Source organism: Mustela putorius, unplaced genomic scaffold (genome assembly GCF_011764305.1).
Source record: "Mustela putorius furo isolate JIRA1106 unplaced genomic scaffold, ASM1176430v1.1 tig00000139_pilon_pilon_pilon, whole genome shotgun sequence".
NCBI lineage: Eukaryota > Metazoa > Chordata > Mammalia > Carnivora > Mustelidae > Mustela > Mustela putorius.
In genome coordinates, this window is record NW_025421293.1 from 6,347,769 (window position 1) to 6,364,143 (window position 16,375).

The window sequence follows — 16,375 nt, forward strand, 5'->3', positions numbered from 1 at the left end:
GGGGGTGGTGTGAGCCAAACAGGAGGCACTAGGAAGCGGGTGCTAGGGTGGGGGGAATGTCAGTGCAACCCAGAAGCGATCGAGAGGGCAGGAAAGGGGTCCCCGCTTCGCATCCCAGTGCAGCGCTCCGCTCTCCGCCGCCACACTTGCCTCTCCGAGGGGCCCCCCAATGAGCTTCCCTTGCGGAGGGGCTCTCCTTCCATTCGGCCCCTCGTGCGTCCCTTCCGCTCTCACCGCCCCTGTGACCCCTGCCCTGTCCCTCCGCACAGATCGCGCCAGCTCCTCCAAGCCGCCCTGCCCGTCTCCCCAGGCCAGCTGGGATAACCCCGGGTCCCCGACCTCCCCAGAAGCGCCTCGACCTGCGCCCCGGAGGCTCCCTCTCGCGGCCCCCTTGCCCCGTCCTCCCCTGGGCCTGAAGACCTCTACCCCCTTCAAAGCCCCTCCCGGACACTGCGTCTCTCGGGATGCCCCAGCCACGCATGCCCCGGGGTCGCCCGGTCCTCACCTGAGTCCGCTCAAAGCTCTCCCGCTCGGCCGCCTCTATCCCCGCGCCCACTCCGCGCCGGCTCAGCACCTTGGGCAGGGGGTTGGGCACCTGCTTCATGGAGCTGGCCATCCGGTCCATGTCGCCGCGCGGAGCCGACTCAGGCGTCCTCAGCCGCCCCGGGATCCCCTCGGCGCCGCCCGCCCCGCCCTACCCGCTGGGATCCGGCGCTAACGGGACGGCTTCCGCCTCCCATTGGCTGAGGGCGCTGCTTCTCTCCCGAGGCCCCGCCCCACCCAGAGGCTTCCCCGCCCGCCCCCGCCCCCCTCCAGAGCCCCTCAGCGCGCCCCGCCCACCTGGGCGAGCCGGCCCTCGAGGCGCGCCGTGACTAGCCCGGACGCCTGTCAGTCACCGGATCCACCCGCCTCCTGCGGGGGCGGGGCGAAGGGCGGGCCCGGGGCTGCCCTGACCTGCCCTCGCCCGCCCCGCCCCCGACGCCCGGCGCGCAGCCCTCTCCGCCCCTTCCCCGCGAGCGGCGCGCTTCTCCGCGGCGGGCGCTGCCAGGTCCCCGCGCGGTGGGCGGGGGTCACGTGGGCGGGAGCCCCGGGCCTCCCGCGGAGAATCCAGGCCCCCGGGGAAGAGCCTGTTTACGCGGCTCCGGCCGGGACTGGGAAGCGCAGGGTGGACCCGCTCGGCGGCCGCAGCCCCGGGAAGCGCAGCCCCAGGCCCGGCTCCCGCCGGAAGGGTCAGCGTCCCGCACCCAGCTCCCTCTGCTTCTGCCCGTGTCCTGACCCTGCCCTGCTGCCCTGCCCATCCCCTTTGCGATGATCGCCTACCCGGGGGTACCGGGCTGGGTCAGTGGGAGCCTTCCAGCACCTTCTATCCAAACCTCTCCCGGTCTGGAACCGGCCAGGATGTATTCATGGGTAGAAACCCGTTTCTGTTTCTGTTTATCCGCGAGGCTGAGCCGCCCGTCCCGTCCTGCTCCGATGTCCGCCGGGGTACCGACAGGCAGGGGGAAGTGCGATCCTTAGCGGAAACGCTGGAGAAAGAAATTTCCCGTTAAATGCCAGTGTTGGGGTTTTGAAGATAAATGCTTTGAAATTCTGAAGTCAAGGAAGGCATGCATGTTTTTTAAAACTAAGAGCTTTTGATAAAAATTCACAATTTCAATGGAGAAGCGAACGAGGGGGTGGGCCTTTGCAGGCACTAGCGAACCCCTGAAGGCTTTTGCTCAGACCTGTGCTTTTGGGGTAGGGGGGCTGGCATTGTGTGGACCAGGTTATGGGGGCGAGAAGGAAGGGAGGGAACCCACCCGGGAGACCCCTGTGGTAGGTGAGAGACGCTGAGGGCCCGCGAAAGAATGAGGAGGAAGTTCTTGTTCTCCGGGAAGTTATGGGAATAGGCGTGGATGTAAGGGAGGGAGGAGGAACTGGTGGGCTCAGAAATGCTATAGAGGAAGGTTTTCAGGGCAGCGGTGTGAGGCAGGGAGATTGCCTTGAGGCCACATGGGCGGAGCTAGCTCGCTGGTTTCACCTTTTCTTAAAGTGTGTTTCTATGAGAGTCTTTGTGAGTGACTCCCCTTGGGTTTCTCTGGTTTTCCAGTGGTGAGCTGTCACCTAAATTTCAAGGCTTTGTGTCTGGGAGGATGGTGATGACAATAAAGGAGGAAGGAAGCCCAGTAGAGAAGATGACTTCTAGAAAAGGAGATGACTTCCATTTCGGACAGACCAACGCCCGCATAGGATGGCTGAGCCCAGGGAGGAAGAATCAGAAAAACCGAAGGAACGTCATGGCCAAGGTGGGTGTATCAGCCAACTGGGGGCTTTGGGGAGATAGGGATAGTCGATGAGAGCGTGTTTGGGGACCATGGTGTGTTTGGGGACCATGATGTGTGTGGGTCAGAGTGGCAGGGGGGGCGCTTGCCCACTGGAAGGGCTGACTGAATTGAAGAAGGAAAGCAGGCATACCCCAGTGTGCCCTAGAAGCAGGGGACCACCCAGGAATGGCGAAGAACCCAACAATTAGAAGGGGCTTCTAAGGGGGGAGCTGTTTATCAGCCCTAGACCTGAAGGGACAAGGGGAGGGAGCTGTGCCCCCAACAAACTGGGGGCTGTAGTCTTGGGAAAGGAGGCATCTGGCCAGAGCTATGGCCATAAGTGGAAAACCAGTCACTGGGGGGACGCAAGTCTCTAGCTCTCCTGTCCTCAGATTTCCTACTGGTGCCTTCCATTGGCCAAGCCTCGCGGGAAGAGTGGGGTTAGGGGACAAGGATGATGCAACGGCACTGCCTCCACCTCTCCTTCCAGGGACAAAGCAGAGCTGAGCTGAACCCAACATGGGCATTCACAGGAGTATGTCTACAGCGAACACAGACAATATGGACATTGTCCACATTGTCCTTACCTCTGTGTGCCCATTCTTAGCCTGCACCATCTCTCACTCTGGATGGAGCTAGAGTGACTTAGATAGAACCCTTTGCCCAGAGTTTATGGCTTCAATAAACAAGGGTCCTTTAAACAGGGTAATATTAAGGGATCAACCTACTTCTTATTAGGATAAACCAGAGTAGGAATCAGGAATTTGTGGTTTGGAGGCACCCCGTGGAGAAACAAGCAGGCGGGTTAACCTTCTTCCCTGAAACTTAGAGTGAGTTAAAAATAAGGATTTTCCACTTGCTGCCGCAACCGGAAAACCCTTTGCCAGGGGTTGAGGGAAGCACTGCCCCAGGCTGTAATCTACAGGACTCTGCTAGTTTCCTTCAGCTCTTAAGGTCTCTCCCAGCAATATAGGAACCACATGTACGGTCGTCTCCCCCTTATCCGCAGTTTCACTTTCTGTGATTTTAGTTCCCACAATCTGAAATGTTACATGGAAAATTCCAGAAATAAACAACCCGTGCGATTTAAACTGCGCACCGTTCTGAGTAGCTTGATGGAACCTCGCGGGTCCTGCTGCTCGGTCTTGCCCAGGATGTGATTCATCCCTTTGTCCAGCAGATCCACACAGTAGATACGCTACCCGCCTGTTAAGTCACTGTGTCACAGTGCCCGTGTTCAAGGAACCCTCATTTTACTTAATAATGGCCCCAGAGCACAAGAACGGTGATGCTGGCCATTTGGATATGCCGAAAACTAGCTGTAAAGATGAAAGCTCTCAGGGTGCCTGGGTGCTCCATGGGTTAAGCCTTCGGCTCAGGTTATGATCCCAGGGTCCTGGGATTGAATCCTGCATCAGGCTCCTTGCTCAGCGGGGAGCCTGCTTCTCTCTCCACCTCTGCCTGCCTCTCTGCCTGCTTGTGTGCTCTCTCTCTCTCTCTCCTTCTCTCTGACAAATAAATAAATAAAATCTTAAAAAAAAAAAAAAAAGAAAGCTCTCTACTTAATGAGAAAAAAGATTGTATGCTGAAAATGCTAAGGTCAGTGGTTAAGTTCTCACTTACATCTTGTATCCATGAAACTGAAGAAGGAAAAAAAAATTCTAATGGTAGTTTCTACTTTTGTTGATCTCTTACGGTGCCTAATTTATCAACCAAACTTTGTCATAAGTATGGAGAGGGAGAATGGTATTTATAGGTTTCAAAGTTACTGGTGGTTTCTGGCTCCACTGGGGATCTTGGAGACTATCCTCTGTAGATCAGAGCAGACCATTGTATCATATCTTCCTGGTTTCTGGATGTGGAAGTCTAATCTCTGGGAAACCCATAGTGGGGTAAGTGTCTTATTACCTGATTCTCTATAACAGGTAAAATTGGTCCCTCCCCACACCTAGTTTGGATCTGGTTTAGTATCTGGCCTGAGGTTATATTAGCTGGTCACATTATTCCTACCGGCTCCTGGAGCTCAAGGACACATGTTTTAATAGCTTTAATAAGATATAATTAATATACATTAAACTGCATATATTTGAAGTATACAATTTGATGAGCTTTGACACATGAAACTACTACTATCAAGATAGTGAACATAGGTGACACCTGGGTGGCTCAGTTGGTTAAGAGGCTGCCTTCGGCTCAGGTCATGATCCCAGCGTCCTGGGATTGAGTCCTGCATGGGGCTCCTTGCTCCGCAGGGAGCTTGCTTCTCCCTCTGCTACTCTGTCTGCCTGTGCTCACTGTCTTTCTCTCTCTCTCTGATAAATAAATAAATAAAATCTTTAAAAAAAAAGGAAATACTGCAGGATAACCTTGACCAAAGATGTGAAGGACGGGTACCCTGAAACCTAGAAAACAGTGCCGAGAAAAAGTTAAGACTTAACCAACAGAGTGATACGCCATGTCCGCAGATCTGAATCTCAATGTTGTTAAGATGTTGGTTTTTCTGTGGACCAATTTGTAGATTCAATGCAGTTCCGGTCAAGTTTCCAGAAAGACTTTTGTAAAAACTGGGGTGCCTGGGTGGCTCAGTGGGTTAAGCCTCTGCCTTCAGCTCAGGTCATGATCCCAGGGTCCTGGGATCAAGCCCCGCATCGGGCTCTCTGCTCAGCGGGGACCCTGCTTCTCTCTCTCTCTGCCTGCCTATCTGCCTACTCGTGATCTCTGTCTGTCAAATAAATAAATAAAATCTTTAAAAAAAAAAAAGACTTTTGTAAAAACCATTATGATCATTCTAACATTTGTATAGAAAGATAAAGGAATTAGAACATCCAAAACAACTCTAAAAAAAAAAAAACCACACATGTCAAGAACTTACGTTACATGATCAAGACCTAGTAGGAGCCTACAATAATCAAAACAGGGTAGTATTGGTGATGAAGCAGCTGTGTCAACCAAGAGAACAGATTAAAGAGTGCAGAAATGGACCCCCGTGTATACGGTCAGTTGATTTCCCCCAAAGGCAGGCAAGGCAGTTCAGTGGAAGAAAGATAGTCTTTTTAACAAATGGTGCTTAAACAATTGGATAGCCGTATGCAAAAATAATAATAAAAATAATAGTAATAACAATAATAATAATAAAGGGGGGGGCACCTGGGTGGCTCAGTCGGTTAAAAGCCTCTGCCTTCAGCTCAGGTCATGATCTCAGGGTCCTGGGATAGAGCCCCGCATCTGGCTCTCTGCTCAGCAGGAAGCCTGCTTCCCCACTCTCTCTCTCTGCCTGCTGCTCCTCTTGCTTGTGTTCTCTTGTTTGTTCTCTTGCTTTCTTTCTCGAACAAATGCTAAAAAAAAAATTTTTTTTTTTAAAAGGAAAAGAAGAGAAAAATCTTAGGGACCTTAAGTTTGGTAAAGGTTGCTTAAAAGGATGAAGTATAAAAGGGAAAAAAAATAGTAAATAGGATTTCAACCCAATTTAAAACCTGTGTTCTTCGAAAGACCGCTATAGAAATGAAAAAGAAGACCAGGGCGCCTGGGTGGCTCAGTTGGTTAGGAGACCGCCTTCAGCTCAGGTCATGATCCAGGATCCTGGAATAGAGTCCTGCGCAGGGCTTCGGGCTCAGCAGGGAGCCTGCTTCTCCCTCTCCCTCTGCTGCTCCCCCTGCTTGTGTGTGCTCTCTCTCTCTCTCTCTCTCTGACAAGTTAAAAAAAAAAAAAAAAAAGACCAAAATGTGCTACCTACAGGAATTTTGACCTACACGAGTTCATCGTGTAGGTTACTTGCACATTTAAAATCATAATACATAAATCTCAGTTTTTACTTCGTGTTTATTCTGCGGTTGGTTCCAGGTAAGATTTTCATTTTGAAAGTGGATTTCAAAGAAAACAAACAGCAAAAAGATTTGAGAGGCGGGGCTGGGGGCGGGGCGGAGTCACCGCAAGCCTGGAAAGGGACAGTCCCTGCGCACGAATCAGTGGGTGTCCCAGGCCAGCGGCTGTGGCCCAGGGGTCGCGATGGGCCTCCGGCCCCGCCCCCCACCCTCGCCACTCCTGCTGTGGGCGGAGGATGGGCAAGCGCGGGCAGCCTGCACCAGCCCTGCCGGGTGAAAACAAGAAGGAGGAAGAGTCACCTAAAAGCGGCGGAAAGTGGGAAAAGTTCACAAGAAGGACGAAACAATAGAATCGCGCAGTGCGCTTGTCTGCGCCACGGACCGTGCGAGCTCGGAAGCGCCACCGGAAAACACTGACAAGCTCCTTCACTGCTTCTCTTAAGGACACCAGAGGCAACCCGGCGGGAGAAGCAGGACACAGATCAGGGTGTGAATGACTTTGCAGAAACACAACTGAAGCACTTCCGTTCATCTAAACTTTAGGCTGAGCCTGACTTTTTTTCCTTCCTAATTTTTTTTTTTTTTAATTGTTGTTTTCCCTCCTCGGTCTCCCTCTCGCTTCTTCACCTCTGGTCCCACCCAGTTACCAAATGGGATTGACTCGCTCAGGTGCATTACAACACCTCCTTCTTTTCCTCTTTCCTCCATGCGACTTTGAACTTGAATCTTGGAACCCCAACCATGCACATGGCAGTGCTATTCCTGGGCTGGTTTTCAGACCTGTTGGGTATCCCATCACCTTCCCAGAGGGGCAAGGGCTCAGGTCAGCCTGGAGCTCACCTGTCTGAGGACAGATAACCACATTCAGGGCTTCCCAGCTGGAAGGACACACAGAACAGGTGTCCAGGCGGGTTGGGGAGATAATCCCAGCAGAGAAAATGTTAAAGAACTTGGTGTAGGGTTGATTGACTTAATACACCCCTTCAAAACTGGAAAAGGTCCTTATGCTAAAATCCTGACTGGCCGTAACCTAGCCTCAAGGCAACTTTTCGGTTAAAACAAGGGAACATTTGGGGCGCCTGGGTAGCTCAATGAGTTAAGCCTCTGCCTTTGGATCCGGTCATGATCCCAGGGTCCTGGGATCGAGCCCCACATTGGGGCTCAGCGGGTAGCCTGCTTCCCCCCCACCCCCCTGCCTGTCTCTCTGCCTACTTCTGATGTCTCTCTGTCAAATAAATTAATAAAATCTTTAAAAAAAAAAAAACAAAAAAAAAAACAAAAACAGAATAAAACAAGAGAACATTTGATGTTGTGGGGTTTTCCTGCAGTAAAGTATAGTGAAGGATAGAGTCGGTTAAGGGAAGGTATTTCAGCCCCAGAATTAGATAGTAAAAGTGCTGATTCCTGATTGCCATAAATGAGGTCCCCGAACTTCTCTGGACCGGTTTCCTTACCTCTAGAATGACTTGGTGAGTTTCAGATCTGGTCATTTTGAACTATACGGGATAGATGAGCCACGGCCCCTTGTGAAGGATGTTTTCCCTGTAAAGATATGTGGCAAGATACATCTTCCAATGTAAGAAAATACCATTAAAGGTCATAACTGCAGCTGTGCAAATTTTGCTTTTTCTAGAAATTTCGACTCTGAAGGATACGTATTGGTAGCCCTTCCTCTTTCTTTCTTTTCTTTGTTTTTCCTTTCTTTTCTTTTTTTTCTCCTTAAAATAGAATGTTTAAATTTGACTTAATACACACATGCCTGGAAATAAAGGCTTCTGCCCGGTACTTAATGCTGGTTTATTTCATGGCACACTTTTACGGAGCGAGGCCACATACAAATGGGCTCAGGCTGCACACAAATGGGCTCTTGAGTAACTGAAAATTGGAAAACTCAGGAGACTGACGTGGGGTTGGCGGGGGGACCTCAACTTTAAGCAACTGTTCTCAGTGAAAATTTCAAAGCTGTGGAAACGTAACTAGGCATCTTTGATGAATATTTGGTATCTTAATAAATTCTCAGACATTCCTAAAGTCCGTTTTTGGAAGATCAGACCATGTCTTAGTGGTTTTTATAGTAGCTGTTTTAATTTGTATACTGTGTCCAAAGTTGCATTCTAAAAATAGGGTTAATGCTCTTTGTAATGTGATTCGGTTAAAGCACATTAAAGGTCGCTCAATTGTTTTTAAAAAAAAAAGATTTGAAAACCACTGAGACAATGGTTTTGAAAACGCTTTTAGATGCTAAGGGGAACCTCCCTGACCTTGGTGGGTGGGGGACACCCCTCAGTGGCTGGTGCTCTCTCCTGAAAAGCCAGGCCCAAATGCCCCACTTGGGGGGCCTCTGATCTGAGTTGCAGTTTGAATCAAACTTCAATCAATCCAAGAACACAAGACCTCCATCTCCACCAGGCTTCTTACTCTCCATCAGCAGGGGTCAAGAGGGAGCCCATGGTCCCCTCTGGATTCCATCCTGGCTTCCCGGGTCTCCCCGGTGCCCTCAGGAGCCAGGAGGGAACCCTGCCCTCGAGGAGTAAGCTGGGCTCCCCTGATCTGCCTTCATCAAGTGGGATCCAAAGAGAGCCCTTGGGGAGTAAATCCGCGCTCCCTAGGCAGAGGGCAAGGGTAAGACTCAGAGGAACCAAGGCACACCCTTCCAGGGCCCTTACCCTCCAACCAGGGATCAGTAGAGGCTCAGAGTAAGCCTGCTACCCCTGCCCCTGTACCCCAACGCTGGCCTTGCTCTCCTATCTGCTTCGACTACACCAGGACTGATGTCACTGCGGGTTCTTACCTGTGTTTTGTCAGTAGCTCTGAGAAGGAGCCCACACTCCCGGCTCACACCTGTCCCCGCCAAAGCTCTAATCACCGCCCAGCTCCACCCATGCCCATCTGGTCCCCAAGCCCTATCTCTCCCCAGTTCTAGAAACTCTTCTGTAGCGGGTATCTTCCCAGCTGCTGGGGGCTGCTTCCACACTAACTCCCCGCTCGCTTCCTGCAAAGCTTCAGGTCTACCGCCCAGCACTCCTCTCTCTCACACTTGGGACCCCGCTACCCTAATCACCCCAAGGCCAGGGACAGCCGCCATGATCCAGAGCCCACTGAAACGACCCAAACTAAGCCTGCTTCCCCTGCCTCACCTGGTTCTTTCCACAGAAACCAGAAGAAAGGTTCCTGCCTACCTTTTCCTCTCCCACCATCTGCCACCGACCAGCCCCTGGTGCTTCCCCTAGTGGCTCAGATTCTTGGGATCCGTGAATACAGCGAACCAACTTTTCAGTGGTGGGCCTTCCCTGACCTGTTGGCTGTTCCCTACCTAAATAACAATAAAACGTACACTTCCCAACACCGATGGCGTCAGCTTCCTGGCTCACTGCCAGCGTGGCCAACGTTACTCCTGTCTTTGTTTCTGATGATTTCTCTAGGCACATCCATGGTCCCCCGACACCCCAGCCTCTCCGTTCCCTGTTCTCCACCTAATCGCAGCCACCTATTCCCAAAGTCATACCCTGGACCTCTTAGGTACCAATCACCCAATTTGTGCTTGCCTCTCGCTGGCTACCACTCCCTGTCTTTCCATTTTCCTCCTCTGGAACCCTGATTCCAGCTCATTGGGCCTGCGATCCTTTGAGTCTACCCCCACCCCCACAGGCCCCCTCCCACTCCTCTCTCAGAGCCGAAGTCCTGACAGTAAGCCTCAAGGCCCTCCACACTTTGTAGTTCATTAACTCTCACGCCACCTGTCACCCCTCTTCATCTCATTCATCCTTCCTCCATTACCCCGTCTCCTCTAACAAAATCACACTTCTACCCCAGGCCCTTTGCACTGGCTATTGCTGTTGCCTTCAGATACCTGCAGGGTTCATCCACTTACCTCCTTCACACCTATGCTTGGATGTCACTTGCTCAATGAGGCTTCTCTCGACCCCCTCCTGGCCCCCTTACCTTGTTCTATTTCCTTCCGAGTTCTTACCTTCTAGCACACTACCTAGTTACTTATTATGTTTGTCGCTTATCCTCTGTCTGTCCTGCTAAAACTCTATCTTTGAGGACAGGGATTTTTCTAGGTCACCGCTGTATTTTCAACATTTTGGAAGAGTGCTTTGCATAGAATAAGAGCTCATCAATTTTTTTTAATGAACAAACAACATATGGGCACCTTGTCCAACTTTCTCATTGTAATAACGATAAAGACAAGAGGGCACCTGGGGGGCCCGGTCAGCTGAGCATCCCACTCGCCATCAGCTCAGGTTGTGAGACTGAGCCCTGCATTGGGCTCTGCACCTGGGATTCTCTCTCTCCATCTCCCTCTGCCCCTCCCTGCCCCCCCAAATAGTAAGAACAAGAGAATCGGCAGCAACCACTCACTTTTTTACTCCCTTCCTGTATGTCAGGCACCGTGCCCTCAGCTTCCTATGCATCATCCCCTTTAACCCTTGGGGCGCCGCCTTGAGCTCCAGGTCGCTGCAGTCTCCGTTTTACTAGAAAGGAAATGGGTTCATGGAGGGTTTGTGTGCAGGAACGTATCTCAGATCTCCAAATGGAGGAGATGGTGGTGCTAGGACCACCAGGCCTGGCCCGCCAGAGTCTCTGCTCTCAGCCACGGCCTGCAGGCGTGCAGATCACGTGACCAGAGGGTCTCTGCAAGACTACATGGGAGGAATGCCTGCGTGGGACACTGAGGCCCAGGAGGCTGCTTGGTGCAGAGGTGCCCTCAATCAGGCACCTTGAACCTGCTGGGGCTCCCGGTTGGGAGGAGAGAGGGGGAGTGGACATGCAGCAAGCTAGCTCCTCCCAGGCGAGCCCAGCCAGCTGCTGATGCCTCTCTGCTGTGCCCTAATGCACTGGGTAGAAGCCTGGCTCCCCCGGGAGAGCCTTAATAGACCCACAGAGTCCAGGCTTCAGCTGAAACGGTGGGTTAATAATGGAGGAGACAAGGTCATTAACAAGTGGAGCCGGGAGCGAGAGGGCAGAAAAAGCGGGATTGGTTTCTTTCCTTTTTTTTTTTTTTTTTAAGATCTTATTTATTTATTTGACAGACAGAGATCACAAGTAGGCAGAGAGACAGGCGGCGGTGGGGGGAGCAGGCTCCTGCTGACCAGAGAGCCCGATGCGGGGCTCGATCCCAGAACACTGGGACCATAACCTTAGCTGAAAGCAGAGGCTTTAACCCACTGAGCCACCCAGGTGGCATGGGATTGGTTTTTAAGGCTCCATCTCCATTCCGGCCAGTCCTGGGCTCCTGTCTCCTCAACCACAGCTTCTTTCGGCTCTGTTCCAGGGTCCTGTGTCGGCTGAGTCCCCAGTCCATCTGGATGCCTGGGTTCCTTGCCTGCCTCTGCTTACCCGCAGCTTCCATCCCACATTGGGACAGAGCACATTGGAATTTGGGCGTGGGGGTTGGCAAGGATTTTCAAAGGGCATGAGCAGGTTTATTTAAGAAAAGCTGACGAGGCACAGGGCATTTGCGTCTTTATGATTCCTGCCCACCTTCTGGACCATTGGACCTTGTCCCTGCCGTGTCCTGTGTTCTCCAGGCCCACCCTGCCCTTACTGGCCCCTTGCATTTCTGCACAAGCTCTTCTCTGCACACAGAAGCTCTGCTCTTTTTCCAAGACCTACTTAAACACCCAGCCTGCTTGGACCCCGAAAGTGAATGAGCCCGAGCCCTCGGCCGCATCCCAGCCTTTGCAAACGTGCGGTGCAAGAAGCGTGGGCTCTGAGGTCGCATAGAAGGAATCAGAATCCCTACCTCTGCCACTCGTTAGCTGGGTGAGTTTGGGCAAGCTTCTTAACCTCTCTGAATCTCTTTCCTCGTCTCCAAAGTGTGTCACTGAAAGATGCTTTTCAGGAAAAAGGCAAAATCATAGCTTTCATAGAGGTGTAAAAATGAACACTTTCATGATTTTATTTTACCCCGAATGAGGAAAATGGGCAGATGTTATAACTGGTTCAAAAGAGAATTTGAGGGGCAACTGGGTGGCTCAGCGATTTAAGCCTCGGCCTTTGGCTCAGGTCATGACTTCAGGATCCTGGGATCGAGTCCCGAGTCCGGCTTTCTGCTCAGTGGGGAGCTTCTTCCCCCCACTCCCCCACCTGCCTCTCCGCCTGCTTGTGATCTCTGTCTGTCAAATAAATAAAATCTTAAAAAAAAAAAAAAGAAAAGAGAATTTGAAAAGCAGACACTGTTACAGATAAGAAATATTTAAATGAATATGCAAATAGAGGCAAATTGAGCATTCCACAAGGAAAGGGAGTGTGCTCAGTCGAACCTTTATCAAACGGAACAGAACTCTTACGTCGACCGGTTGCTGACATCTTACAGAGTTGCCACAGAATCAGAATTTGATAAAACAGAATGTTATTCTATTAGATAATGAATCTTTTTCCCTGCTTGACTTTAGTCCCCACCAATACATATATTTTTAAAGATTTTATTTATTTATTTGACAGAGAGAGAGATCACAAGTAGGCAGAGAGGCAGGCAGAGAGAGAGGGGGAAGCAGGCTCCCCGCTGAGCAGAGAGCCCGATGCGGGGATCGATCCCAGGACCCTGAGACCATGACCTGAGCTGAAGGCAGAGGCTTAACACACTGAGCCTCCCAGGAACCCCTCTCCCACCAATATAATATTTTTTCTTTTCTTTCTGCACATAAGAAAGACTGAACTTCCAGTACCCTCTGTGGTACAATGAGTTGTGTGTCAGATCGACAGGTGTCACTATGGGGCCAAAGCATTTTTGCTGCTGGTTCAGGGTTCTGTTTTCCCTCCAGCTACAATCCTGAAGGCAGGGTTGAGGTGGGATCCCTGAGGGACACCAGGAGCAAAGCTTCCTCCCCACCCATGTTGGATGTGTAGTAAGAGTGGGATATAAACTGAGATTTGGGCTTATTTGTCCTGCAGCATAACTTAATTTATCCTGACTTATCTCAAAGGAACCTGTGACCAAAGCTCGTTATGCAGGGTCTGGAATATAGATGTCACCCCTTCACTGTTCAAAATTTCTCAGAATTCTACTATAATACTTACTACCTTGTATCATAATAACCTATTCCTGGGGCGGGGGGGAGGGGTCAGGCTGGCTCAGACTCTTGGTTTTGGCTCAGGTCTTGAGCTTATCCTCTTGCCACGCTCCCCACTGAGTAGGGAGGCTGTTTGGGATTTTCCCTGTCTCTCTGCCCCTCTCCCTGCTCACACACATGCTCTCTCTCTGTCTCTTTCTCTCTAAAATAAACGAATAAATCTTTTAAAAAATAATGTATTCCTGGGTCTATATTTCTTGCTAGGGCATGAGTGCCATGGGTGCCTGCGTGGCTCAGACAGTGAAGCGTCATGCTCAGGTCATGGTCCCAGGGTCCTGGGATCGAGTCCTGCATTGGACTCCCTGCTTGGCGGGGAGTCTACTTCTCTTTCTCTCTCTACTTCTCTTGCAGCTTGTTCTCTGGCTTACTCTTTCCCCAAAAATAAAATAAAATAAAAATCTTTGAAAAAATCTTAAAAAAAAAAAAAGAACACGAGTGCCACAAGGCTAGTGACCATGATTATTGATCTTTTATATTCTGAAATTGCGTCTGGCCACCCAATGGTTCATAACAAATGTTTACTGAAAAAAATAAGTCAAGTCTTCATTGAGGTTGAGCTCTGTGACTTGAGCAAGTTTTACATTTTGGGAGGCTGAGATTTTTTTTTAATCTCTAAACTGGAGATAAAAAATTCCTAATGGATTTGTAAGGAATGAAAAAAAGCAAGGAGGTGTGGGAGCACTTTATTATGGAGGTTATGTAAAAATGAGGGGGATTATTAAGAATTAATGAAACCAAGGCCCCCAGGGGTGCCTGGGTGGCTCAGTGGGTTAACGCCTCTGCCTTCGGCTCAGGTCATGATCCCAGGGTCCTGGGATAAAGCCCTGCATAGTCTCTCAGCTCGGCAGGGAGCCTGCTTCCTCCTGTCTCTCTGCCTGCCTCTCTGCCTACTTGTGATCTCTGCCTGTCAAATAAATAAATAAAGTCTTTTTTTTAAAAAAAAATAAATAAATAAAAAGGAAACCAAGACCCCCAAAGTTGGAGCACCTCAACTCAAACCAGGACTAAAACTTGAAATTTTGGTACTTAAAGGCCCAGAGTTGAAGGGGCCCTGAGAGGGCCTTCTAGAAGTTTCCTTGGGGGGATCAACCACATGCGTCTCCAGGGACCTACACGTATATGCTCCTTTTTTGCCCAAATGGAACTACGGGTTGATGATTCATTACTGATGTCAGTGAGTCAGGGGGGAGGGACAAGTGTCTCATGAGACTCCCATCAGCCGGGACCAGCCTGAGAGCCCGCTGGGAGCCAGTAACCAGGGGACAGAGCAGGGAGGCCAGCCCCCAGAAGTCACTTGGGGAGCCTAAGTTACCCAAGTAGCTTGGGATTGCCCTCCAGAGACCAAGAGATTTGTTTGTGTCCCAATTAGTAAAGCATTTTTCCTGGTGTTTTGGTCTGAGGTCCAAGACTAGCAATTTCACAGCCATCCAGCGGGGGGTCCTGCTGATGTACAAGAGGCATGAGGAAGGGGACAAAACCACAGGATGCGGAGTAAGAGAGACCAGGTAGAGCCCACATTCCACCAGTCACGAGAAATGTGCCCTTGGACCTCCTGCTCCACATTTCTTTTGTTTCCTTGAAAATGGGAATCATCCTGTCGGACTCCCCTCCCGGGACTGGGGAATATTGTAGATGTGTTTTAGGAATGAGATGGCAATATATAAATGTCATTTTGACGACTGTTGTCCCGTGACACTGTACAAACCTCACTAAACCCTGCCCTTCTCTCCAGCTCTGCACCTGCCCACCCCCACCCCCACTGCCTCCCTCATGAAGCCTCATGTGCACACGCTGGTGTCTCTTTCAGATTTCTCCTGAGCATGTTTCATGCATTGATGGATCCTGGCAGTTCTAAGGCACCCTGAACATCGATTCCAACTCCCTTCTTTTATAAATAAAGAATCTGAGGTCCCGCCATATGGAGGCTCCAAGCAGACTCACATGGGTCCCTTTTCTTGCCGGGGTTCTGAATGGCTTTGTGGGTATTTCATTGTTTCCCTCCTGCCTTCCAGCACCCCTCATCCCTAAACTGTACCCTCTGAAGATTGAGCTAAGTCTTACTTTTCTCTGCCTTCCTCCTGCAGTGTTTGCACATGACCCTGCACGTCAAATAGATCCTCTTGAAGACTCCTAGGCAGAAGGAATTTCTCTCCAAAGGCGCCCAGCTCGCAGGAAGAGGTAGTCTTTAAAAGATGGTGGGAGACTGTTGCCACCTGCTGGCAAATCCTTGGAATTACAGATCATTGTCGTCTTGCGGAGAGACCCCTCTAGGTGGCTTTGGTCTTGCAGGCTTGCAAGGGGTGGGGGATGGACTATCAACTATCTACAACGTGGGGGAACTCAGTGAAAGTCCTTCAGAGGCAGGAGGGAATCACTGCTGTTGAGAGCATGGAGGAAATCCCTGAGACCCCACGGAAAATATGACCTTAACCTTCTTGCCAAATGGAAGAGACATTTTGCCCAGGGGTAAGGAGGGGGTCTCGTTTGGCAAGTGGAATTTTGTCAGGGAGAGACTGGGAATGGAGAGGGGATGTTCCAGGGAAGAAAGAACATTTAGGAGATAGCAGGAAGTGGCCACTTGAAGGCCTGAAGCGAGCGAGGGGTCGTCTCCGACAATTCGGGAAAGCACACTTGCCCAGTGTGTTTGGGTGTGTGAGTGGTGGGTGATACGCTGGAAAAGTAGGCTGGGGTCTGGACCAAGGAAACAGATGCTGTTGGTGTCCCACTCATGCTCTCAGGCCTTACTTTTGTATCCCAGCCCGATCCGTGTCTCTTTGAAGGCTCTCTCTGGTGGGTGCTCTGCACTCACACACAGCAGGTGGAAAGTGCATGGTTCCCCTGACCAGCCAACGACTGACGGATGGTGGTCTATAAATGCCCCCACTCTCGAGCTCCTTGAGTCAAGTTAGCTCTGAGACATCTGTTTGACCACCATTTCCCAGAGGTCCCCGATGGGATTAAGCTCAGTTGCCCACAGCGCTAACTTGCCCGATAACACACTCTTACTGGCTCTCGTCCCTCTCCTGCCTCACTTCCCTATTTCCTACTGGTGTTTCCCGGCATCATCACCAAAATATATTACATGAACTAACATTTTGAGCCCAAGCCCTGTTTCTAGGGAAACTGAGTCTAAACGTGGAAGTTAAGAAGATTAGACTTCAAGCAGCAAGTG

General features: G+C 50.8%; 2 protein-coding genes across 2 annotated transcripts in view; one reads left to right on the forward strand and one right to left on the reverse strand.

Annotated features, from left to right (window-relative positions):
* Nucleotides 1-700, reverse strand: part of HIP1 (huntingtin interacting protein 1) — a 139,805-nt gene extending 139,105 nt beyond the window's left edge. The window contains exon 1 of the mRNA XM_004761643.3: nt 506-700. Coding sequence (XP_004761700.1) covers nt 506-625 — 120 coding nt within the window. The 5' untranslated portion in view covers nt 626-700. The remainder of the gene's footprint in view (nt 1-505) is intronic.
* LOC123390675 (taperin-like) lies at nt 624-3,710 on the forward strand. Its single transcript, XM_045074866.1, has 4 exons — nt 624-768; nt 893-1,229; nt 2,090-2,285; nt 2,794-3,710. The coding sequence occupies exons 1-4, from the start codon at nt 624-626 to the stop codon at nt 2,908-2,910; spliced, it is 795 nt and encodes a 264-aa protein (XP_044930801.1). The 3' UTR covers nt 2,911-3,710.
* Nucleotides 3,711-16,375: the final 12,665 nt, after the last annotated feature.

Coding starts and splice junctions, on each gene's coding strand:
- LOC123390675 (XM_045074866.1), top strand. CDS start 624: ATGTCGCCGCGCGGAGCCGACTCAGGCGTCCTCAGCCGCCCCGGGATC. Junction 769..892: donor GGCGCTGCTTCTCTCCCGAG/GCCCCGCCCCAC, acceptor GACGCCTGTCAG/TCACCGGATCCACCCGCCTC. Junction 2,286..2,793: donor GAAGGAACGTCATGGCCAAG/GTGGGTGTATCA, acceptor CTCTCCTTCCAG/GGACAAAGCAGAGCTGAGCT.